Source organism: Trichomycterus rosablanca, chromosome 3, assembly GCF_030014385.1.
Source record: "Trichomycterus rosablanca isolate fTriRos1 chromosome 3, fTriRos1.hap1, whole genome shotgun sequence".
In the NCBI taxonomy this organism is placed as follows: Eukaryota; Metazoa; Chordata; class Actinopteri; order Siluriformes; family Trichomycteridae; genus Trichomycterus; species Trichomycterus rosablanca.
In genome coordinates this window covers 20,889,123-20,914,289 of record NC_085990.1, presented here as the reverse complement: position 1 = coordinate 20,914,289, position 25,167 = coordinate 20,889,123, and the positions used below count along the sequence as shown (strand labels likewise).

The window sequence follows — 25,167 nt, the reverse complement described above, 5'->3', positions numbered from 1 at the left end:
TGTGTTGCTTTTACGCCAAACATAACGTTTTGCATTGTGGCCAAAAAGTTCGATTTTGGTTTCATCTGACCAGAGCACCTTCTTCCACATGTTTGGTGTGTCTCCCAGGTGACTTTTTATAGATATCTTTGAGAAATGGCTTTCTTCTTGCCACTCTTCCATAAAGGCCAGATTTGTGCAGTGTACGACTGATTGTGTCCTATGGACAGAGTCTCCCACCTCAGCTGTAGATCTCTGCAGTTCATTCAGAGTGATCATGGGCCTCTTGGCTGCATCTCTGATCAGTCTTCTCCTTGTTTGAGCTGAAAGTTTAGAGGGACGGCCGGGTCTTGGTAGATTTGCAGTGGTCTGATACTCCTTCCATTTCAATATGATCGCTTGCACAGTGCTCCTTGAGATGTTTAAAGCTTGGGAAATCTTTTTGTATCCAAATCCGGCTTTAAACTTCTCCACAACAGTATCTCGGACCTGCCTGGTGTGTTCCTTGGTCTTCATGATGCTCTCTGCGCTTTAAACAGAACTCTGAGACTGTCACAGAGCAGGTGCATTTATACGGAGACTTGATTACACACAGGTGGATTCTATTTATCACCATCAGTCATTTAGGTCAACATTGGATCATTCAGAGATCCTCACTGAACTTCTGGAGTGAGTTTGCTGCACTGAAAGTAAAGGGGCTGAATAATATTGCACGCCCCACTTTTTAGTTTTTTATTTCTAAAAAAAGTTTAAAATATCCAATAAATTTCGTTCCACTTCACGATTGTGTCCCACTTGTTGTTGATTCTTCACAAAAAATTACAATTTCATATCGTTATGTTTGAAGCCTGAAATGTGACAAAAGGTTGAAAAGTTCAAGGGGGCTGAATACTTTTGCAAGGCACTGTATATGACAAATAAAGGCATTCTTTTATATTCTATATTCTAATTTAGCTAACAGAACACAGCCAGGCTACATGTCAGCCAGATATATAGAGTATTAATATGACTCTTTACACTTTCATCAAGCACAAGCTGTCATCTTAAACTTTTTATTGAAATACTACTGCACAACCTAATACATTCCACAAGAGTTGAAAAAGAATTGTTGTTACATTTTATTACACCTTTATCCAAAGTGACTTACAGTACAGTGACAGTATACAGTCTGAGCAATTGAGGGTTAAGGGCCTTGCTCAACCTGGCAGTGGTGGGGCTTGAACCAGCAACCTTTTGATTACTTTTCCAGTACCTTAACCGCTAGGCTACAACTGCCAATATACCAACCTGTAAAAAGCTACAAAGCTATTTCTAAGACTAACACTCTAGGACTTCACAGAACCTTAGTGCAAGCCATTCATCTTTATACAGGGGAAACTTAAAACAGTGTTGAATCTACTTCAAAGTGGCCAGCCTGTTGTCATTTCTTCAAAGACTTAGTAACAGCTCACAACAAAATCACAAAAGGTTCCAAAAATACGTTAAAAAAGCACCTGTAGATGTCTTTAGCCTCCAGGGGAGTCAGTATTAATGACAATGCCTACAAGACTGGAAAATTCATGGAAGGGTAGCAGAGGTAGAAATCTTTGAAAACTAATGTACCATATTTTAAAGACTTTTGATTTACAATGTAAGTGCCCTTATGACCGAGGTGGAAAAACCACCTCGATGATCCCCAAACCTTTTTTACTTTAGTTTTCCTCCCAATGTAGTCATATGCAATTACCCAATCACATTTCTCCATTTTTGCTTCTGACCAATGAGGCCCGTGATTACCAAACACGCCCTCCGACACTAGTGCAGTAGCTGACCATTGCTTTTGAGCTTTTTTCCCCAATTTCTGTCCCGATGTAGTCATGTCTAATTACCCTGTTGCATTTCACTTTCTCTCTACTGTTGCTAACCTCCACTCCTGACCGAGAAGAGCCCAGACTAACACACACACCCTTCGACACGTGTACAGTAGCCGACTGCATGTTTTTTTCCTGCACAAGACGAGTTCATCTGCAGGTGCCAGCGATCAACCAGCAGAGTTTGTAACTGCATCAGTTATAAGGAATCTCCTTCGGCATCTAACCCTGATGGACGAGCCAATCATTGTTCATGTAGGCGCCCAGTCTGCCGGTAGCAGAGCTGATGACTGCTTCTTTTTCACCTGCACGAGGCAAGGTCATACAGAGATCCATAGTGTGCATGGTGAGTCACACATCTATCTTCATTATTCCCCCGTCTCTGTGCAGGCATCGTCAATAAGCCAGCAGAGGTTGTGATTTTAGCAGTTATGAGGAATCACATCTGGAAGCCTGAAAACAAACAGTTTTAAAAGTGACCATGGAAATGCTGTGGTGAGACCTAAAACAAACAATTCATGCCAAAAAGCCTAGCAATGTGTGTGATTCAAAGAAGTTATGTGAAGAAGATTTGGCTAGACTCTTTGACAGCAATATTAATTATTATTATCAACTTATAGAAAGCATTTCAACCAGTTTTAAAGTTATAATTTTAGTATAAAATACAATGGGTCCTTTAGTTTCACAAAATGTGTTGTTTCTTTACTTTGCTTTGAGTTATATAATTTTTTTTTGTTAAGAAATGTAGACATGTCCAATTCCCCCAGTGCACTGTCAACCTCTGCAACAACTCTTAGCAACAACATCTATGCCAGCTAAGAAGCTTTACAGACTAGCACACACACCCTCCAACACATGTGAAACAATCAGGCATTTTCTTTCACCAGCCAGTAGAAGATTCCTACATATAGCCTTAACCTGCATGGAAAAACATGTAAGATTAAAGTTTTGTTTCTACCACTTTTGCAGATTAGACCTTGACAAATATGAGAGGCGATCAAAAGGAGGCATTTACTTCTGCATAAGTGGTTAAAAAAATCCTACAGGTTCAATAGGTTCAAAGAGATTCGGATAGGACTGCCTACTATAATTTTCTGCTTTCCTCACTGTTAAACTGCCAAACCACTGGCAGGGCTGGTTGTACCCGCTGTTTTTTGCTCAGCATTGCTCATTATAAAAAACAGCAGATGATGGAGCTGTTATTGGACCTTTTTCAAGCAACCAAAAATTCTCTCATAACCAGTGTGGGTTTCAGTGTAATTAAGCTTGGAGATCTTTTGACCCACATTGTCATTTCTCCCCAGTGTATTTGATGAGAGCAGCATGTGGAGGAGCAACCACACTCTTGTACAAGAAGTTGGTGGAATGGTTGAGTCAAACCTTTTGTACTTTTGTGTTTCCTTTCTTATTTCCTCCTTCTGGTTCAAGGGTTGGTGTTCTTACAATACAGTGCGTAAGCAAAGCCAGGCTATTTTTGGGATGAATGAAGCTCTTGGCTCTGAGAGACATGGGAAAAATATTTTAGCTGTGAAGAAATTGGCCTGTTCATTGCTGTGGTCAGGCTTTGCTATTAGCAGGAATTCAGCTTTTTTCTTTTAGATAGAGAACAGACATTTTATTTAGAGTTCCGTAGAGTTTCTTTTCTTTAAAGCTTTTTTTAATAATTGTTTACCCTTTCTTGACATTCTTCATTGATTGTATTATTATTATATTTATTATTATTATAAAGTCCCTTTTCTCCTCTTTTTTGTCTCACATAGTCATAGACATAGTCAATTCCCCATTGCAATCCTTCACCTGCATGCAATACACCCCACATTGGCCAAGGAAGGCCACAGGTTAGCACATGTTTCTTCCAACCAGGTGAAGCTAGAGACCATTTATTTCAGTGGCCAGTAGTGGATTCCTACAAACAGATTCAACACATATGTAGGACCACGCTATGCTCTCTGTATTCTTCTGCTGCTTATAGCAGCACCTTAACCAGACAGTAGAATACTTTGTTGTAGCAGTAAAGTAATCACTGCCCATTCTGACTTCTCTTGGTATTGCAATGACTCAAACACATAACACTTCAGTGCCATCAAAATGCTCCTTTTCTGACTAATTAATAATAATCTAAATGAGGATGAAATCATGTCTATGTATTTTTAAAAGCACACAAGAATTCATCATAAAAACTGTTTAAATTTAGTTAGTGGTCATCTTTTGGCATTAGTGTGTTCTATACCTCAATTCAACACTACAGCTCTGTTAATAATATACGCTGTTCCAGCATAACTGTCCCAGTGCAGAAAGCAAGGTCCATTGGGACATAATTTGACATGTTTGGTGTGGAGAACCTTCAGTGGACTGCAGTTTTGTCCCCAACCCCACTTAACACCTTTAAGATAAAATGGAATCCAACACCAGTGCCTGACATAACTATGCACTGATGATGCAATGGACAAAAATGTCCACAGGAACAGTGTTTGGTGCTAGAGTGGATGCTGTTATAGCTTCAAAGCTAGGGCCAAATTCATACTAATGGCCATAGTTTTAAAATAGGATGTCTAATAAGCTAATAAGGCGTCTACATATTCTTTATACCTGTTATTCAACACTTTGTAGAAGCTGCATTGGCAAGAATTAAAACTACAAGAATTCTTAGATCTGTCTCTACAAGCTTTGCACAACTGGATTTGGACAATTTATCCCATTCATCATGACAGATCCTCTCAAGTTTCATCAGTTTCTATTGTTTAAGTCTGGGCTTTGAATAGGGTTAAATCTAGGCTTTAGCTGAGATACCCAAGGACAGACATTATGAGTGTCCCACATCTTCAGAGACTTGTTCCAAAGGCACTCCAGTGTTGAACTGGTGGTTTTTTCAAGAATGTTCCTGTATTTGGTTGCAATTATCCATTCCTCAATTATTACCAGCCACTGCCACTGAGAAACACCCCCATGTAATGTTGCTGCCACCAGCATTTTTGCTGTAGGGTTGGTATAATCCAGGTGTAGAGCAGTGCCTAATTTTTGTTAGCTGTTCTTCCCAAAGAGTTCAGGTTTCTTCTAATCAGACCAGTGAATCTGTTTTCTCTTACTGCCAGTCCTGTACATGCTGTTTCAAGCAGGCTGTCATACTTAACTCATGCTTTTTACTCAACTCTGGCATGATTTATGTGCTGCAGATATACGTAGTTGTCTATCCAACAGGTTCTCCCATCTCTGTACAAGACTTTTGAAGCTCTTTTAGAAAGACCGTCGGGTTCTTTCTTATTCTTCTGATACCTCAGTCAGTTCCTTGGACTTCATGGCTTGGTTTCTGTCCTGACAATGCAATGTAAGTGCAATGCAATGAGTCTTTCCACACTATGTTCAGTCAGATATGGATATTGTAGATATATGTCAAAGATGATGTAGTGGGCCCCCAGATGGCGCAGCGGGATATTCCACTAGCACACCAGCGACAAGATTCTGAACTTCTTGATTCGAAACTCGGCGTTGCCACCGGTCGGCTGGGTGCCATCTAGTGGGCAGAATTGGCAGTGCAGATACGCTTCTGCTAGGGAGGGATGACCGGACTATGTGGGTAGGGTCTTCAAATGCTGTGTAAAGGACCCTGATTAGCAGATAGAGAGGCGCCTGTGCAGAGTGCATAGGTGAGAAAGGGTTCCGCTAAGGGCTGCGTGTGGGTCGGAGGCATGAGCAGCAATATATGCGTGTGTCAGGCAAATATACCCTCCTCAGACGTGATCAGGGTCTCCAGCAGCAGAAGACAAATTGGCTATGCTAAATTGGGAGAAATGCATAAATAAAATAACAAAAAAAGAAGTTCAGGTGGCCAGGTGGTTCCTATTCACCTCACTTGAGCTGACTTTACTGAGCCTGATATAGTCCTAACTGGGAGCTGCATTCTTATTTAATTCTTTACTTGTGTTGCGCGACACTGCGTCCGAAGCTTGGCCAAACATTTACAGAACAATCTACAATACACACAGTCCATGTGCATACAGAAGAGTAAATAAATATTACACACATGCACACAAAAAGATTTCATGTATGCATGTAGACTCGAACACATGCACAGTTTTTAAGATAGCTCATGTTTATTAATGGATTCCAGCAACCCCTGTGTTACCTTGGCAACCCGAGTATGTTCATATTCTCCGCACACACCAAAACTGCAAGGGGTTCACTCTGAAAGAGGCACTTTCTCTGTCTTACACAATTTCTGTTGTTCTAAATGACCACTAGTAATTTATATGGGGTTACCGCAGCTTGTTGATCCAAATTTATATAGTACATAAATATGTCATCCTGCCATACTACAGTTTTCAGCATTATGTGGCTATGGCCATGTTTGCTTTAAACCAGCATCTTTATGTCAAAATGTTATTGCATTAAATGACTCACAAATGGCAAATACAGTTGGGGTCGAAGAGTTTACATCTATTTATAAGAGACATGTACATTATATGACGGAAAGTATGTGGACACCTGACACCGAGCTTGCTGGACATTCTGTTTACTACAGTATACAGACCAGACACTCAAACCAGACAGTAAGGACATTATAACAACAGTCAGATACGTCTGTGGCAGCGTGCTAATGTGGGGGTACTTTGCTGTGTCAGAAACTAGAGATCAATGAATTCAACTCTCTATTAAAAAATTATTAAGGAGAATGTAATGTCATCTGTTTAGTCTGAGCTTAAGGTTAGAATTATTATTATTATTAGAATTATTATTACATAATTGGGTTTCATGTCAGAACGATGACCCAAAATACAAATGCAAATTCAAACCTAATGACTATTAATTAACCAAAATTAACCATTTTCTGAGGTCTTATCAACAGTGGTGTCTCTTGCACAGAAAGCCTGGTGGGGCACAATAAACTCTGTATGGGCAGTATACAACTCATCACTAAAGCTACACAAAAATCTTCTTGCTCAATACATCCAAACACAAATGCACCTCATCAATAAAGTAACAAATGCACACATGAATGTAATGCATAAGTTAGCAGAAGTGGAAAACATCACCAATAAATTAAGTCTCACACAACTCGTATACTACCTTCCTAAAGAGCATCACAAATCCAAAGTTGTCAGGTAGTAACGATCATTGTGGGCTGTGACTGTAATAACACATCCAAACCAACATTTCAAGGCAGGGAAACCCAATGCTTTCCGTATCTTAACCTACAGTCAAAATAACACTTTTCAATGTCCTGACATGAACCCAACTGAGGTGCTGTTGCATGACCTGAAACAAGTAGTTTATGTCCAAAACGTGTGTAATTTAAAGAAGTAGTGCAAAAAAGAGTGGGTTACAAATTCCACTGCAGTGATGTAAAAGGCTAGTACACAATTATAGAGTAACTGTTAGCAAGTTAATGAGGCAATATTTTTTTCAGATGAGTGATAATAGAGTTAGATTTCTTTTTCCTAAAATAAATGTAAATTACAAAATGTTTTACCAAGGTCAGTGTTACTGACATAACAATCTCTAAAAATGTTCTTTATTTTTGAAGCAATTAACTAACTTGTTATTTTTTTAAAGGTGCAGTAATCAATTAATTATTATTAATTAATATAATTAATAATCATGAATGAGATTGAAATACATGGCTTTTCAGGTGGTAAAGCATGCTAGCCCACCAATGCAAAGTACATTGCACCTGAAAAAAGTTTACAAAAAGGCTTAGGGAGAGCTAGTGTATCCTAGTGAAGAAAAGAAGTGGATGTCCCACCAAAGTTCCTCGATGTTTGCATCCACAACTAAGCCACATAGATGGATGGATGGATGGATGGATGGATGGATGGATAGATGGATAGATAGATAGATAGATAGATAGATAGATAGATAGATAGATAGATAGATAGATAGATAGATAGATAGATAGATAGATAGATAGATAGAATTTGATAGGAACTTGCCATAATGGACATAACTATGAATTCTGCTCTACAGTAAACAGAGCATCAAAAGTGAAATGTCCAGTCATTAGCCTATAAAGCAAAGCTTGAAATAAGTTGGGTCAGGCAACAAATAACAGTTCAAAGAATAACAAGTCCACCTTAAAATTGCCTCAAAGGAAACAAAACTGATGATTTTGGAATGGCCTAGCCAAAGTACTGACTTGACAAGACTTAAGGCAAGACGTCAAACAGTTGATGCTCAAAAGCGATATGTGGCTAATTTAAAGAAATTCCACAAAAACAAGTTGGTCAAAGTTGCTAAATGTGATACAATTAGTTATAACCAATTTTATATGGGTAACATATTGGTGTTGCATTGCCTTTTACCTTAAATGAATTAAATGATCATAAAATGCTATATTTGTATTTCTTTATATTTTTCTTATTATTATATTACATTTTACATGATGTATTGAAAACTAATTCTGAAAAATCAGCAAAAATAAAACAGATAGGAGTTTTAAGATTGAGTTGTATTAAGGAAGTTGTAACTCTTATTACAGTATTAATACCAACATTTGACTGTTAATGAAATTAATTGTAATTAATCTCTAATCTGCCTCCTACCTAAACATTCTTTAAGCTTGTATTTAGTCCACTTGATTTTTTTCTGGGTCAAAGCCCAGTTAATAAACCTTCATTCAACTCTCTAGCCGCATGTCTAAACATGTTGAGACATGTCTCAGAGCTGTTTTTTCTGTGAATAGTGTGAAGCATTAGTTATCTCATCTGCTGAAGTGTTAGGAACAGATGCTGTAAGTGGATTTTCTTTTTTTTTATTTGTAAAACACCACATCTGATGGGATTTCCATGATTATGCATGTATACTGTTAACAGTATAGTGTGTGTGTGTGTGTGTGTGTGTGTGTGTGTGTGTGTGTGTGTGGTCATATTTGAATAGAACCATAAACAGGGTCTAAAATTGTACCATGATGATGTGACATATAGGTGACTTGACAGATCTTGTCTCATGTTTACTTCATGCGTTCATCTGTCACTGCTTGTGGATTCAAACATGTGCAGACAGGCAGCCTATTCTAAACAGTTTACTAAGTTAGGCTTACAAACCATGTGCACACCATGTTTGGTTGCATTTGATGTTAACTCTGTGTTGTGCAGTTGTAAACACTGTCAGGTTATATTTGGCATTCTGTTTAATAGGTCAGCCATTCAAAGTTTATGGGTTTAAGGGATGGTCCAAACTTTATTTTACTTTAAATATAACACAATATTTAAAATGTGCAGAATTATAGGTTCATCTGCATATGTCAGGTAGCATTTTAAAGCTTAGGATTGTTACTTTTCTAGCATGTCAAATACTAGTCACACAGTTATGTGTGAACAAAGCTTAATTAATGTAAACTTTAGCTATTTTAAAATGGCATGGTGACTCGGTGGGCAGCACTGTTGCCTCCCAGCAAGAAGGTCCTGGGTTTGATTCCCAGGTGGAGTGGTCCAGTTCCATTTTGTGTGGAGCCTGCATGTTCTTCCTGTGTCCATGGGGGTTTCCTCTAGGTGCTCTGGTTTCCCCCACAGTCCAAAGACATGCAGTCAGATAACTGGTCATACTAAAAATTGCCCTAAATGTGTGTGTGTGTGTGTGTGTGTGTGTGTGTGTGTGTGTGTGTTTGCCCTGTGAAGGACTGGTGACCGGTCCAGGGTGTTTCTTACATTTTTCCTAGTGAATTGTACCCACAGCGACCCTGAGTAGGATAATGTGGTAGTAGAACAGACAATAAATAACACACAACAGCAATCTCACACTTCTTTACCCTCCTGTTCAGTTTTGGGTTTCAAATGTGGGTTGTTCTACAACCCCAAATCAGAAAAAAGACAGTATGGAAAATGCAATAAAATAAAAAAATGCAATCTTCCTTACATTTACTTTGACTTTTATTTGATTGCAGACAGTTTAAACCCAAGATATTTCATGTTTTGTCTGCTCAACTTCATTTCATTTGTTAATATACCTCCATTCCTGCATTTCAGTCCTGTAACACATTCCAAAAAAAGTTGGGACGGGGCAATTTAGGGCTAGTAATGAGGTGAAAAAACTAAATAATGATGTGATTCCAAACAGGTGATGTCAACAGGTGATTGTAATCATGGTTTGGAACAAAAGCAGCATCTAGGAAAGGCTGAGGCTTTGATGAGCAAAGATGATCAGAGGATCTCCAGTTTATCAACAAATGTGTGAGAAAATGATTGAAATGTTTAAAAACAATGTACCTCAAAGAAAGATTGGAAGGGATTTGCATATTTCTCCCTCTATAGTGCATAATATCATTAAATGATTCAAGGAATCGAGAGGAATTTCAGTGCATAAAGGCCAAGTGCGCAAGCTTAAACTGAACACCTGTAATCTTCTATCCCTCAGACGGCACTGCATCAAGAACCGCCCCTCAACAATAGCAGATATAACCACATGGGTGAGGGATTACTTTGGCAAACCTTTGTCAAGCACTACAATACAGAGTTACATGCACAAATGCCACTTAAAACTTTACTGTGCAAAAAAGAAGGCTTATGTTAACCATGTCCAGAAGCGGTGTCGACTTCTCTGGGATGGACCATCACATCATGAAAACATGTATTGTGGTCAGATGAATCAGCATTCCAGGTCTTTTTTTGGAAAAAATGGACGCCGTGTGCTCAGGACCAAAGACGAAAAGAACCATCCAGACTGTTAAAACAAAATAAAGTGGTGAAAAGGAATGGCAACATTACAAAGTGGTAAATGCTTTACTGTTCCAACTTTTTTTGGAATGTGTTGCAGGCCTGAAATGCAGGAATGGATGTTTATTAATAAATGGAATGAAGTTGAGCAGACAAAACATGAAATATCCCAGGTTCATCTTGTCTGCAATCAAATAAAAGTCAAAGTAAATGTAAGAAACTCTGTTTTTTATTATTTGCATTTTCCATGCTGTCCCAACCTTTTCTGACTTGGGGTTGTAAAAAACAAATGCACATATTTAAGTTTTCAAATTTATGACTAATTTTTAATTTTGTCTGAAATGTCAAGGACATTTAAAGGTCATTAAAATAATTTAATTATGAAACCAAAAAGCAACTGTGAGCTCTTGAAAGCTTTCAAATAGTTTTTACATATAGTACTGCAGTTATAATCAGTACTTTTTTATTCGGGGATTTGAGGGAAAGGATGTGTGTCATTACCATGACTAATTTAAAATGGCCTTCCAAATTCTGCTGGCTAAAATATAAACCCTTGGTAGCATGTGTTTTACATAAAAAAAGAGCAACAAAACCACAAAAGGCATCAAGAACTTAAAACTTGAGGAAACAACGTAGACGCTCGTTTATTTTTATGTGCAGTGACTGGAAAAGCACATGTGAAAGAGCATGTTTAGTGAAAGCATCTTTACTCAGCTCAGACACAGAAAATTCACCACATCCCCCCCGTGCTTGGGGACTGCTACAATATCCTGTCCAATGTAGCAACCGTACCCAAACCCATCTTTTATTAAAAGGAGTAGAGCTATTAAAGACTGTCACTCAGCTTTGCTTTGTCGGTTTTAAACACTGAGCTCTCCATGGATTGTAATATACTTTATCTGGGACCAGTTTATCTCACTCTGTTTCCTTCAGCTCATCCTATGTGTCCATAGAACCATTTGTTTAGCTTAATGATATATTAATTTAAAAGTCACTTTGAAATTGTGAAAAATATGCTTTAATTCTGATAATGGTTTTAGGTCAAACTACAACCCCAAATCAGAAAAAGTTGGGACAGTATAAAAAATGCAAATAAAATAAAAATGCAGTGTTCCTTACATTTACTTTGACTTTGATTTGATTGCAGACAGTTTGAACCCAAGATATTTCATGTTTTGTCTGCTCAACTTCATTTTATTTATTAATATACATCCATTCCTTCATTTCTGGCCTGCAACACATTCCAAAAAAAGTTGGGACGGGGGCAAGTTAGGGCCAGTAATGAGGTGAAAAAGCTGAATAATGATGTGATTCCAAACAGGTGATTGTAATCATGGTTTGGTACAAAAGCAGAATCCAGAAAATAGTCTTTGATGAGCAAAGATGATCAGAGGATCTCCAGTTTGTCAACAAATGCATGAGAAAATTATTGACATGTTTAAAAACAATGTACCTCAAAGAAAGATTGGAAGGGATTTGCATATTTCTCCCTCTACAGTCCATAATATCATTAAAGGATTCCAGGAATCAGGAGGAATTTCAGTACGTAAAGGCCAAGGCCGCAAGCTTAAGCTGAACAGGAAAAGGACCATCCAGACTGTTATCAGCAACAAGTTCAGAAGCCAGGGTCTGTCATGGTATGGGGCTGTGTCAGTGCCCTTGGCAAAGGTAATTTACACTTCTGTGATGGCAGCATTAATGCAGAAAAGTACATTGAGATCTTAGAGCAACATATGCTGCCTTCAAGACGTTATCTTTTCCAGGGACGTCCATGCATTTTTCAACAAGACAATGCAAAACCACATGCTGCACACATTACAATGGCATGGCTGTGGAAGAACAGGGTACGTGTATGGACTGGCCTGCCTGCAGTCCTGACCTGTCCCCAATAGAGAATTTTGAAACGAAAAATGTGACAACTACGACCCCGTACTGTTGCACATCTTAAGACGTGTTTGCAGGAAGAATGGGACAAAATAAAAGCTGAAACACTAAATCACTTGGTCTCCTCAGTGCCAAAACGTCTTTTAAGTGTGGTGAGAAGGAATGGCAACATTACAAAGTGGTAAATGCTTTACTGTCCCAACTTTTTTTGGAATGTGTTGCAGGCCTGAAACACAGAAATGGATGTTTATTAATAAATGAAATTAAGTTGACCAGACAAAACATAAAATATCTCAGGTTCATCCTGTCTGCAATCAAATAAAAGTCAAACTAAATGTAAGAAACTCTGTGTTTTTTCATTATTTGCATTTTCCATGCTGTCCCAACTTTTTCTGATTTGGCGTTGTAGTATTCCCAACACTAATCTCACAATAAAAAGAGAATTATCAAAAACCTCTGATGAAACATGAATCAGAGAACTTGACATTTGAGGTTGCTGATCCAGTTACATAAAATGAATGAAAAATATTGATGATACCCAAGTGTTTCAGAAACCTAAATGTTTCGTACATGAATTTAAACAGGTAAACTCTATGATAATTTAGGAAACATGTTTTTCATTGCGGTCTTTTAAATGCATTGATTAACTGAATACCCAATTTCATTTATTTATTCATTGTCTGTTTTACCACTGCTTTATCTTGGTCAGGGTCTTCATCAGTGGTCACAGGACGCTGCCCACGGGGCGCTGTTGGCCGGATATATTTTTGGATGGTGGACTATTCTCAGTCCAGCAGTGACAGTGAGGTGTTTAAAAACTCAATCAGCATTGCTGTGTCTTATCCACTCATACCAGCACAACACACACTAACACACCACCACCATGTCAGTGTCACTGCAGTGCTGAGAATGATCCACCACCTAAATAATACCTACTCTGTGGTGGTCCTGGGAGAGTCCTGACCATTGAAGAACAGCATGAAAGCAGGCTAATAAAGCATGTAGAGAAACAGATGGACTACAGTCAGTAATTGTAGAACTACAAAGTGCTTCTATATGGTAAGTGGAGCTGATAACATGGACAGTGAGTGTAGAAACAAGGAGGTGGTTTTAATGTTATGGCTGATCGGTGTATGTTCAAATACATACAGCAACAAAGCTCTGTTATGTGATTTTTAGAAATGATAAAACTAACAGAAGTAAATACACATGCATTATAGAACTAAACAGTAGTAGTATGGCGTTCCTAATAAAGTGAATGTCAGTGAGTTTATTTTCTACAGTTATATGTTGTTTGAAACACAGCCAAAACAAACATTTAATTTATTACTCCACATAAATTATTTTAATGGTATGTATATGGCATAAGTGTGTAGAATACACTATAAACTTTTTAGACATACCATTATTTAAAGAAGAGGCCTGATTAGCTGGCATTGCAGTGACTCTTTCCTGTAAAGAAAAATTTAAATGCAAACCGTAACAGCAAAACACCTCTCTACCCAACATAACGGGGCTATTGAAGCACCTCTCTACAGGGGTCAGGCTGTCTTTCTTTGTGTATGCTACATGTCATTAAATTACAAACAACAGCTGAGCTAATGTTTGCCATTCATCTTAGTTTTGTTTGTGCTGTAGACAGATTTCAAGCTGATTTTGCTACTAGAGACAGTTTAGAGGTTTGACTACCCAGCTAAATAAAGAAGCGTTTACATACAGTACTTTGGGTTATATAGTGTATATTTCTGTAAAATACTAAAAAAGAAATGAGTGTCTTAGCCATGTTGTAACATTACCTCAGACAAGAGGCAAGATCGTAGTCCAACTGCAGTGTATCTAAAATACACCATATGGGCAAAAGTATGTGGACACACCTTCTTATTATTGACTTCAGGTGTTTTAGCCACACCCATAACAGGTGTAAAAAGAAATATTACATAAAAAATATTTGCTTCCAAATTGGAAGCAACAGTGTTCCTGGGATACAATCTGAATACACTCTTACCACGACCAAAATAACTGGTTATTAGAGAAAATTTGGTATTGGTAAAAAGACATTTGTTTATATTTATGAAGCCCATTCTGGAAATAAGAAGCATTCTCTTTAAAAGTAATATATCCTATTATTTTGGGCTTAATCAGCATGGTTGGATAAAATTGTTATGTCTACAAGGCATTAGTGTGCCAGTTGGCTGTTGTGGTGATATGGTAGCTCCTAGCTGGTACATTCGAGGATAACTCAAGAGAGTTTTTTAAGCAAGCAAATGGGATTAAATTTAGAACTAACTCAAAAACTAACTTCAAGTTCAACCTTAGATGTGGTTGGGGGAGATAATTAGGGATTTATTTAACAGAGGACTATCTTAATTAGTCAACAAATACAAAACTGTAGTGTCTCAGTGAGAAGCTTTGGAAAGGCATTCAATGATCAGTAACATACAGTATCAATAGTATGTTGAAACCTGCCCAGGAGCTTTTTGGACATACTAACTATGGAAGTTATCCACTTATTAATTAGAATGGGTGTCTACATACTTTAAGCCATATGGTGTGTGCCATAGCAGTTTTAGACATATTGGATGGAACACATTCTTTGTCTGAAAAAAAAACTTGACCTTCTAAGTTTATTGTGGGGTTTAAACAGCTGTTTTGATTTTTATTTTGATGGTTTAGAAGATCCATAATGTGTTTGTAGCATGGCCTAAATTCTTCCTAATTCTTTCAGTGATCAGTGATGACTACAGCTTGTGACTGGCTGTGCTTATGTAAATAAAGCTTGTTTGACTGAACTCAGAATTAGCTACAAGCAAAGAGAATCTGGAAAGCTAGTTAGGTATGGCATTTGAAGCAATTTCTAGGAAACATTAGGTCCCAAGTATATCTTTAAATAATTATAGTAAGTACTAATTAAATGTAACAGTAGTCTGTTTGCCAATAATAAATACAGGATGCAAATCCATCTCAGGGCCATTCAGTCATAGCTAATCATGTGTGTGCAAACACCAGGTCGGCCGATAGCACCACTGAGATTGGAACCCGGATCTCAGCTGTGGTGGGATTACATAATGGACAGCTGCACCATCCAAGCACCACTGTTGTTTTTTGGGACAAAATAATTGAAATTTGATTTTGGAACAATATTACATATTTGATGGGCTAAAAATCTAAAGATCACTACATGCATAGGCTTTTTCGGCCAGTGTACCTGTTTGGAAAAATTTGAATATTTGTATGTTTCTTCACATAAAAAGAAAGAGAGCAGTTTGCCCAGGTTGGAAAGACAACCCAAACTTTCAATTTATACTTATAGGGAATTTTACATCAGATGGTCAGATTAATCCCAGAACCTCTAAAAACAGGTCTGCTATAAGTTCAAACTGGGGATACATTGCTTTTGGTTTAAAAGCTGCCAAGCAACCCCATATTAATGCCCATGATTTTGGAATAGAATGTAAACAAAACCCAGGATCAGTTGTTCACATACTTTTGGCCATATAGTGTATGTGTTTCAATTATTTTGTCACAAAAAAGGACAGTGGTGCTTGGGTGGTGCATTATGTACCATTATGTATGGGCGGTCCTTTATGTAACCCCACCACAGCTCAGATCAGGCTTCCACATTAGCCTACCATGGCTTAGATCAGGGTTCCAGTCTCAGTGATGCTATTGACCGGGCACTCTATCTTCATTATTAGATTTCAACCAAAACGGAATATCTATGGGAGCTTTTGGACTGATATACTAGACAGTGCTATCATGCACCATCATCAGATAGCCAGATAAGGGAATATCTTTTGGAGGAATGTTGTTTCAGTTATCCAGTACAATTCCAGGGACATGTGATGGCCCAGGAACTTACTAAGACGATAAATTTTGCCTTTTGATCACCCGTTTTTATGTGCCTCAATGTGCGAGTGCAAGGCATGTGTAATTCTCCTTTGTGGTGTCTACATCCTTGTGTGAGTACTAGGCTTCCTGCTTTTGCCTCCTCCCTCCATCGTAATTCTCCCTCCCTTCCTCTCCACCACCCTTAGTGTGAGCGTAGCCTGGGCGTTGTGCCAGCTGGAGTGTGTTTTTTGAATGAATACCTGATGAGGCTGCTGAGGCTGACTGGGGGAGGAGGAGCTGCATTCAGTGGAGCACTGAGCATGTGTGTGCGTACGTGTGAGTTTGTGTTTGTGTGTGTATGTGTGTAGGGTGAGAAAGCGAGGGAGAGCGAGCGAGAGAGTGATAGCTGGAGAGAGATGGAGAGAGAGTCAGTCAGTTTGCCTTGCATAACATAGCCTGTGTCTCTTGTACGTAAAGGATTCATGTGAGACAGCTAAGACAAGACGACTTGCCTCTTCTGGGCTACTGCTAAGGGCAGGAGAAGGACCGAGGGACGAGAATATCGTATGACGGTGAATATCTGACTTGAGGATTTTTGCAGGATTGTAGGTGTTAAACCTGGACAAAGGATGTTTCATCTGGGATAGGGTGCTCTGCACTCACCCTGCAGAGTCAAAATTGAGATGGTGGCACCAATATAATGAGGTAAGGATTCACACAAAGGAACCCCTTACCATTATACAAAGAAAAAAAGGTTGCCTAGTTCTATTGAAGGTCTAGCGTAGTCCATGCAGATGCACAATTTTACATATTTGAAGGGCTAAAAATCTAAAGATCACCAAACCATACATGTATAGGCTTTCCCGGCCAGTGTACCTTTTTGGAAATATGTGACACATTGTATATCGTCCTGCTTTCTTCACATAAAGAGACAGAGCAGTGTAGTCATTGTAAAGCAGCAACAGCTCTGTTTGGATTCATGTCTAGCTTAGGACTCCCCAGCCCGCCTCTTAAAGGGACAGGAGACTTTTTAGGGTTGTAAGGCTACAGAATACTTCTTATAAAATAGTAATGCATGAAGAAAAGCAAAATGTTCTTTATTTAAGACTTGAATCATTAAATACATTAAATGTTTTTATTGTAGCATTCACATTAAAGGTCAGATTGAAGGGTAATACTTTATTCCAGTCTGTCTGCCCATTCATTTTGAAGATGACATCATGCTATGTTTCAGCTCCCTATAAGTGTAATATTAGATCTTCCCAATCCATGGACATAATGTGTGCAGCGATTGTGTGTAATACGTCTGCCCAGATGACAATAACCTTTTATGGCGTGTGTCAGGCGCTAAAATTGCAGAGTAGTACATTTGCATTTCATTTGCATATTTAGACTGATTTGGTCTTTGAGTTGTGCAAAACAGACCTGCACAGTGTTACTACGTATTTAATGTGTTTGTATGTTTTTCAAAGCACACATTTGTGCGTGTTAGTAAGAGAGAGATAGAGAGTATGCTGAGGAAGATAGGGGGTGTGGGGAAGTTACGGCGGGGGCCCCGGCTAGCTATCTGCAACAGGGCAGCAGTGTGACGGCGGGTTTAGTAGAAGCTGGAGTGATACTGCAGTGCTAATCTCGTAGACTCTGAGGCCAGCCTGTACGCGTTGTTTGTAGCTGTGTGTGTGTGTGTGTGTGTGTGTGTGTGTGTGCGCGCATGTGTGTGTGTGTAAATGCATGTGAAAAACAGTGTGTAAAAGCAAGAAGCAGATGGAGTAGCTGCAGATCACAAATGCTCCGTATTTTAGAAGAGCTGTACTTCTGAGAAAGTACATGAAAGTATTAAATCTGAATCTGACATGATGAAGGAAACAGATGCCAAATTGTGCCCTTCTGGGCGGCCTCTGTCATTGCTAATTTGTCCCACTGAATGATTTTAGGCTATTAAACAGAACATGATCATATTTAAATGGGACCTGATGAAAATGTTTTAAAAAACATTTGAATTAGCAACCTTTTGATCACTAGTCCATTACTTTAAACCAGTTGTTTATGATTGCTAGACAGACTTTTTACATGACAAAGGGGCTCATTACAAATTGACCAATACAAATACTGCATTTCAAAGAACACTGAAAAAACACTGTACTGAAAGTCAGACATTACAGTGGTTGTGTGATGGTGAGGGGTGCTCTGCTATGTCAGGATCTGAAAAATACTTAAAGAGGATATAAGGTCATCTCTCTGTGAGCTGAAGATAAGGTTATCCTGGGGTACGAAGCAGGATAATGGTTCAAACTCAAAAGCTAGTTCACATTTTACCATGCTTCCAAGTTACCTCTATATGACTCCAGTTGTGGTTTGATACCAGAGCCTTAGGAATGATTAGTAATTTGGAGAACCTTTTTTTTTCTTAGGATTTTATTACTTTACCTATCAATTACCAATTACTTTTTTGCTCTTGTAAGACATGTAGGTCAATTTTTTGTAATATGTTTTATTTAATAATCTAAAGTCATTTCATGTACTAAACGTATATAATATCCAGGCTAACAATATTTCATATACTTATACAAAAAGTAAGTTAATCATGGTTATACTTGGCAGGTATGGCCTTTTTACAACAAGGCTATTTATATCTGATGGTTTAAGTTGTGGAGGAATTTGCTTTTTATTTATGGGTGGGTTGTTTCCTGTCTTGTCTTCAAACCTAAAAAAAATGCTGGTTACAAACATAAACTAATGAGGTTAGTGAAAAAAGAAGATTGGTGCAGTAGGAAAGTAGAATGCTATTATTTTAACATTAATAGAAACAGGGGCGGCATGGTGGCTAAGTGGGTAGCACTGTCGCCTCACAGCAAGAAGATTCTGGGTTCAATCCCCAGGTGGGGTGGTCTGGGTCCTTTCTGTGTGGAGTTTGCATGTTCTCTTCGTGTCTGCGTGGGTTTTCCCCTGGGTGCTCCGGTTTCCTCCCACAGTCCAAAGACATGCAAGTGAGGTAAATTGGAGATACTAAATTGTCCATGACTGTGTTCGATATAACCTAGTGTGAACTAATGAACCTTGTGTAATGAGTAACTACTGTTTCTGTCATGAATGTAACCAAAGTGTAAAACATGACGTTAAAATCCTAATAAACAAACAAACAACAGAAACAGAATGGAACAAGTGCTTTGAGGTGGCTTACTGGTGTACATATTGGTCTTTTAATTGAAAGGTTGAGAGTTCAAGCACCACTGAAGTCAAGATACTTAGTAAGAGGGTCTGGTGACTCTGGTATGTTGTGGAGGATATTGTATAATTATTTTGATTACTTGAATAATGTGATGAAATATTTATATTCTTTCAGGATGACAAAGCAGCCATATGAATGAGGGATTAGTGATCATTGATTTAAATCATATGAAAACCTTACCTCATATGCACAACCTGCCTATAACTACACTGACTAGGCATAACATTATGACCACTGACAGGTGAAATGAATAACACTGATTATCTCTTTATCACGGTACCTGTTAGTGGGATATATAAGGCAGCAAGTGAACATTTTATCCTCAAAGTTGATGTTAGAAGCAGGAAAAATGGGCAAGTGTAAGGATTTGAATGAGTTTGACAAGGGCCAAATTGTGATGGCTAGACGACTGGTTTAGAACATCTCCAAAACTGCAGCTCTTGTTGGGTGTTCCCGGTCTGCAGTGGACAGTATCTATCAAAAGTGGTCCAAAAAACCTAGTAAACCGGCGACAGGGTCATGGCCAAGGCTGGACTGGGTGGTCTAATCCAACAGATGAGCTACTGTAGCTCAAATTGCTGAAGAAGTTAATGCTGGTTCTGATAGAAAGGTGTCAGAATACACAGTGAATCTCAGTTTGTTGCATATGGGGCTGCATAGCGGCAGACCAGTCAGGGTGCCCATGCTGACCGCTGTCCACCGCCGAAAGCGCCAACAATGTTGGCACGTGAGCATTGGAACTGGACGACAGAGCAATGGAGGAAGGTGGTCTGGTCTGATGAATCACGTTTTCTTTTACATCACGTGGATGGCCGTGTGCGTCACTTACCTGGGCAGCACATGCCACGGAGGCCCCACCTCACAACTTACAGGAGTTAAAGGATCTGCTGCTAACATCTTGGTGCCAGATACCACAGCACACCTTCAGGGGTCTAGTAGAGTCCATGCCTCGACGGGTCAGGGCTGTTTTGGTAGCAAAAGGGGGACCAACACAATATTAAGAAGGTGGTCATAATGTTATGCCTGATCGGTGTAAATACCAGCTGTTTTATTTAGCTATTTAATACCAGCTATTTAATTTTCAAAAATGGCTATTTGTGCATACACAACATGTTTGCTGTGTGTTTATGCTGTCTACATTATATTGACATATATAGTTTTTGTTAAATACTTGGGTAATGTACACACTGTAATATGTGTGGCATACAATTTAGCAAATTGGTAGTTTGAGTTTTGTTTTTATAATACTAAATTGAGGAGTGTGTTTGGATGTATTCTGTCTATTTTTATTAGGGAAGGAAAATAGCACAGTATACAGTGTGTTGGGTTTATATTTATATCAGCCACCAAGCAAATTTTAAGGAATTTTGTACTTTATTTTTCTGATAAAGGATGAGCCAGCCAGAAGAAAGTGAGATGATTCCACATGAAGACTTCTGTGACTTTCTGTGCTAATGACAATTTGTACCATAAGGAGAAGGCAGAATTAAAATACAAATAAAAGGACAAACTGTCAAACAATGGACTTCTTGACATCATACCTCTCTTAAACCAAAACAATCCAGAGAAGTAGCACAAAGTAAGCAAGGACACATAAAGACCGCCATCATGAAGTCCCACCAGGAACGCAGTAATGAATGCCTACCTCCAAAGAAGAGAGAGATCCTGGCACTTGAGGAGAGACAGGTGCTGGTAGCATCAACCATGAATGAAAGCCAAAGTGGGGAGAATCTAGCATGGCTTGCTAGTGTAGCCAGCATGGCCAGCATGGCCACGGTTACCAACCATGTTCCATCAAAGAACAACAATATTGAAGCTGACAGTCCTCAACCACCATCAGCCAAGGCTCAAACTATAGTGACAGAGTACCTACCTTCCACCTCTGCTTTCAACAGCAACTTGTCATCTTATTCAAGCTCCACACCCAAAGGCGGCCTTTCTGGGGCTACAACAATAACAGCCAACCCTGCTGTCCTCTCCTCCAATCATCCTCAATCAACAGCATCCATCCAGCCTAGCCAGCTTCCTAATCTACAAATTATCGGTCCTTACACCAGCTACATTTCCTCCCAGATAGTGCCGACTGCAGCCAGTCCAACCCAGTCATGTGGACCCACACAAGAGGTCTATGCCACTACTGCTGTCATCCCACAGGCTTCTAATGGAAACCCACAGAAGCAACATGTTATTTCAGCCTTACCTAATGTAGCTCAAACTACCAGCCAGTGTATTCAGGTAGAGGGCACTCATATTGGTTTGCCAGTAATCTCCCCAACTTCACAAATACCCCTTCAACTTCACCCTCATTCAGCTGTTCTGGCTTCTCATGGCCTGACTCTTGCTCCCTCTCAGGTTCTTGTGCATTATGCCGATGGCCTCATCACCAAACAACCTGACTCTCAGAGCAGAGACTTGCAAAATGGTGCTCTGGAGGAGGTCACGGTGGTCAAACACAGCACTAATATGGTAAAAGGAGTATCAAACAAACCAGAGAGTGATATCAGCCAAAGGTATAATCAAAACCTGGGCCTTCAGACCCAAGCTCAGGTCTTGATCTCTGCTGACTATGCCACTCATGACAGTGTAGGACTTCAGACATCGGTCATGCTAGTGTCAAGCAACCATCTAGTGGCCAGTAACACCACTGAGCTTCAGAATCCATTAAATAAAGATCAAACATCCCTGGCTCACACTGAAAGAACGGGACTTTCAGTGTCTAAGCCAATCCCCAGAGTTCCCACTCTTACTCTCTCATCATCAGAAAACCTTGCAGCATCATCTCTAGCTTCAAACCTCTCTCCTCACACAGTCCTACATACATCTCCCCCTGCAGCTATGCAGGAGCTCTCCACAAGCCTCTTCTCAACCACACAGCTGCCTATTATTGGCTATATTACTAGTACATCCGGGGAATCCCAGCAGGCAGTGGCTAGTTACCATAGCAACCTCCCACAGCATCTAATAATCTCAGGTAGCCCTTCCCTTCTGATCCCTGTGAGTGCTGGTAACATCAACACGTCATCATCCTCTGAGACAGTGGTTACTCGCTGTTCTATTCCCACCATTTCTCCTGCCAACATACAGACTGTAGCCACAGGCCTTTCTCAGGCCTTTATTAGTACAGCCACACCTGCTATTACAACCTCTGTCATTTCCAATGGCAAAGAGGTCATTGGCCCAGAGGTCCAACCCCCAACAACTGTGGTTCAGAATTCCACCCAGATGCAGCTGCCTGTTCTTTCATCAGGTGTAGTGGCATCGCCTGCTCGTCCAGCTCCTGTGCTTACCCCAACTCTTACAAGCCCTCAGAATGCACCCCTATCTCCTTCATCACCGCTGCCTCCATATTTTATGAAGGGATCCATCATCCAGTTGGCAGACGGAGAGCTAAAGCGAGTGGAAGACTTAAGGACAGAGGACTTCCTACAGAGCGCAGAAGTAAGCAAAGAACTAAAAATCGACTCAAGCACAGTTGAACGGATAGACTCCAGCAGAACCCCCGATGCAGTTATCATACAGTTCTCAGTTGGTGAACAGAAAGCACAGGTAAGTCATATTAGTTTGTGGGGGTTTTTTTCCCAATATTTACAATCCTGTATTTTCTGTATAGAGTCACTATGGTGGGGGTAAATGACACCTTAAATGTCTATATAACTTGTAAGACAGTACTACTTGCCAATTATCACACAAAAATATGATTTGATGGAATACAGCTTACTCTGGTCACGAATAAAATAAAATCCCCTTAACAGAAAAGTTTTCTTTTTTCTCGATTGGTTAAAGGTCACAAGTTCAAGCCCAAACAATGCCACGAAACAACTATTGGCAGGAGTTGAAAGCTGACTGACTCAGCTCTCTGAAATGAAGCCAATGTCAAGCATCTGTAATTTTATTTGTATACAGTTGCAGTAAACACTCTTCTCCAAGATGTGTTTAAAAAGTTGGGACAGGTGCATGTTTACCAATATCACATTAACTTTTGGTTTTGTAGTTATTTGGAATCTAAAATGTATGTTATGCTTCATAATGCACCACATGTTTTCTATGGGAGATGGTTTTGTACTGCAGGCAGGACAGTCTAGCACCTGCTTTCTTTTACTACAAAGTCATTGTGTTGTAACGTGCAGATTTAAATTGGCAATATCCGGCTAAACTAAGCAGAGATCTCTAAAAGGATATCATTTAGATGGGAGCATAATTTGCTCTGAAAAGCATGTGTACTATTAAGCAATAATGGTGTCTTCAAGGATGTGCAAATTACCAGTGCCAACCACTAAGCCCTAATGAATTTTTTTAAACCCAATCATTAAAATATCATTTGTTACCTATTTACCTGTTCATCTGTGGAAAGTTCAAAAACATGTGTTTTTAATCATTCCACACACTTTGGTGTGGAAGAACTTGACTGGCCTGCACCTCCTGACCTCAACCCGATAGAACACCTTTGGGATGAATTAGAGCGGAGAGTGCGAGCCAGGCCTTCTCGTCCAACATCAGTGTCTGACCTCACAAATATGCTTCTGGAAGAATGGTCAAAAATTCCCATAAACACACTCCTAAACCTTGTGGAAAGCCTTTCCAGAAGAGTTGAAGCTGTTATAGCTGCAAAGGGTGGCCCGACATCATATTAAACCATATGGATTAAGAATGGGATGTCACTCAAGTTCATATGCGTGTGAAGGCAGACGAGCGAATACTTTTGGTAATATAGTGTATATTATTGTTAATAAACTTCCTTACAACCATGTATGTTAACCAACGTCATGTTTGCTCTATTTGTGTCTTCTCTGTAGGTATGTGTGGAAGTAGTGGTAGAGTATCCATTCTTTGTGTTCGGTCAGGGTTGGTCCTCCTGCTGCCCAGACCGCACTACCCAGCTATTGGCACTATCCTGTGCCAAGCTCTCCGTGGGTGATGTCTGCATATCCCTCACCCTTAAGAGCCTGAGGAATGGTGCATTAAGAAAAGACCAAACCTTTGAACCTGTAAAGAACAATAATTACACTGATTTAAAAGCACCCAAGACCAACGGACAAGTTGGAGAAAGGTCAGCTCAAAGAGGTAATCAGAGAGATGGAAACATTGTTCGATTAGGAGGAAAACAGAAGAGTGACAGCCCTGAGAGTTTTACTTTTAGTAAGAGTGTGATCATCTCAATGGATGGTGAGAAAAAGTCTCAAAGTGTAATGAACCGCAAAAGAAGGTGGTCTGCTCCAGAAAAAGGGGATATAGGAAAGTCAAAAGAGGGCGAACTTCCTGTGGTTCTACCCAAACTATCTTTCCTCTCACAAGAGGTCAAGGTCAGCATAGAGGGAAGGTCCAGCATGGGCACCTGTGGTCCTTCAGGTGGCTATAATGTGTCAACTTGACCTAAAAAATGAAAGGTTTTGGAAAGGAATCTTCAAAGCAGAGGCTTATTGTTGTTAAATCTATAAAAATACATTGGACGGATACAACTGTTACAAAACTGTGTGTGTTCTTCACTGGGCAAACAAAACACAGCAGTACAAGAGTGACAGGATAAACATTGTTTAGTTATTTTCACATAAGTTCTTATTTAGGTTGATGTAGCATACTCTACTTTTGTGTGGCAGTATTTACAATAAGTGTTTTTGTAACATAAATATTACAAAAACACTATATATATTAAGATGGTACTTATTTTTCTAGATAATTCTGTCATCATCTGTTTTGGCAGTTCGTCTATTTTCATGTGTAGTGTAGCGTTGTTGTATTTTAGTCATAATTCATG

General features: G+C 39.4%; 1 protein-coding gene across 3 annotated transcripts; it reads left to right on the top strand.

Annotated features, from left to right (window-relative positions):
• The first annotated feature begins 8,531 nt into the window (after window positions 1-8,531).
• On the top strand, window positions 8,532-24,916 carry atxn1b (ataxin 1b). Of its 3 annotated transcripts, none has more exons than XM_062991957.1 (3): window positions 8,532-8,553; window positions 20,807-22,961; window positions 24,209-24,916. In XM_062991957.1, the coding sequence occupies exons 2-3, from the start codon at window positions 21,024-21,026 to the stop codon at window positions 24,782-24,784; spliced, it is 2,514 nt and encodes an 837-aa protein (XP_062848027.1). In that variant the 5' UTR covers window positions 8,532-8,553; window positions 20,807-21,023; the 3' UTR covers window positions 24,785-24,916. The 3 variants fall into 3 exon arrangements, with proteins under 3 accessions (XP_062848027.1, XP_062848026.1, XP_062848025.1); XM_062991956.1 differs by lacking the exon at window positions 8,532-8,553 and adding an exon at window positions 16,653-16,758; XM_062991955.1 differs by lacking the exon at window positions 8,532-8,553 and adding an exon at window positions 16,653-16,891.
• Window positions 24,917-25,167: the final 251 nt, after the last annotated feature.

Bases quoted from the DNA above. Each gene is read 5' to 3' on its own strand.
- atxn1b (XM_062991957.1), top strand. From the start codon at position 21,024: ATGAAGTCCCACCAGGAACGCAGTAATGAATGCCTACCTCCAAAGAAG. The intron at 22,962-24,208 runs GTAAGTCATATT...TCTTCTCTGTAG, and splicing joins TTGGTGAACAGAAAGCACAG to GTATGTGTGGAAGTAGTGGT.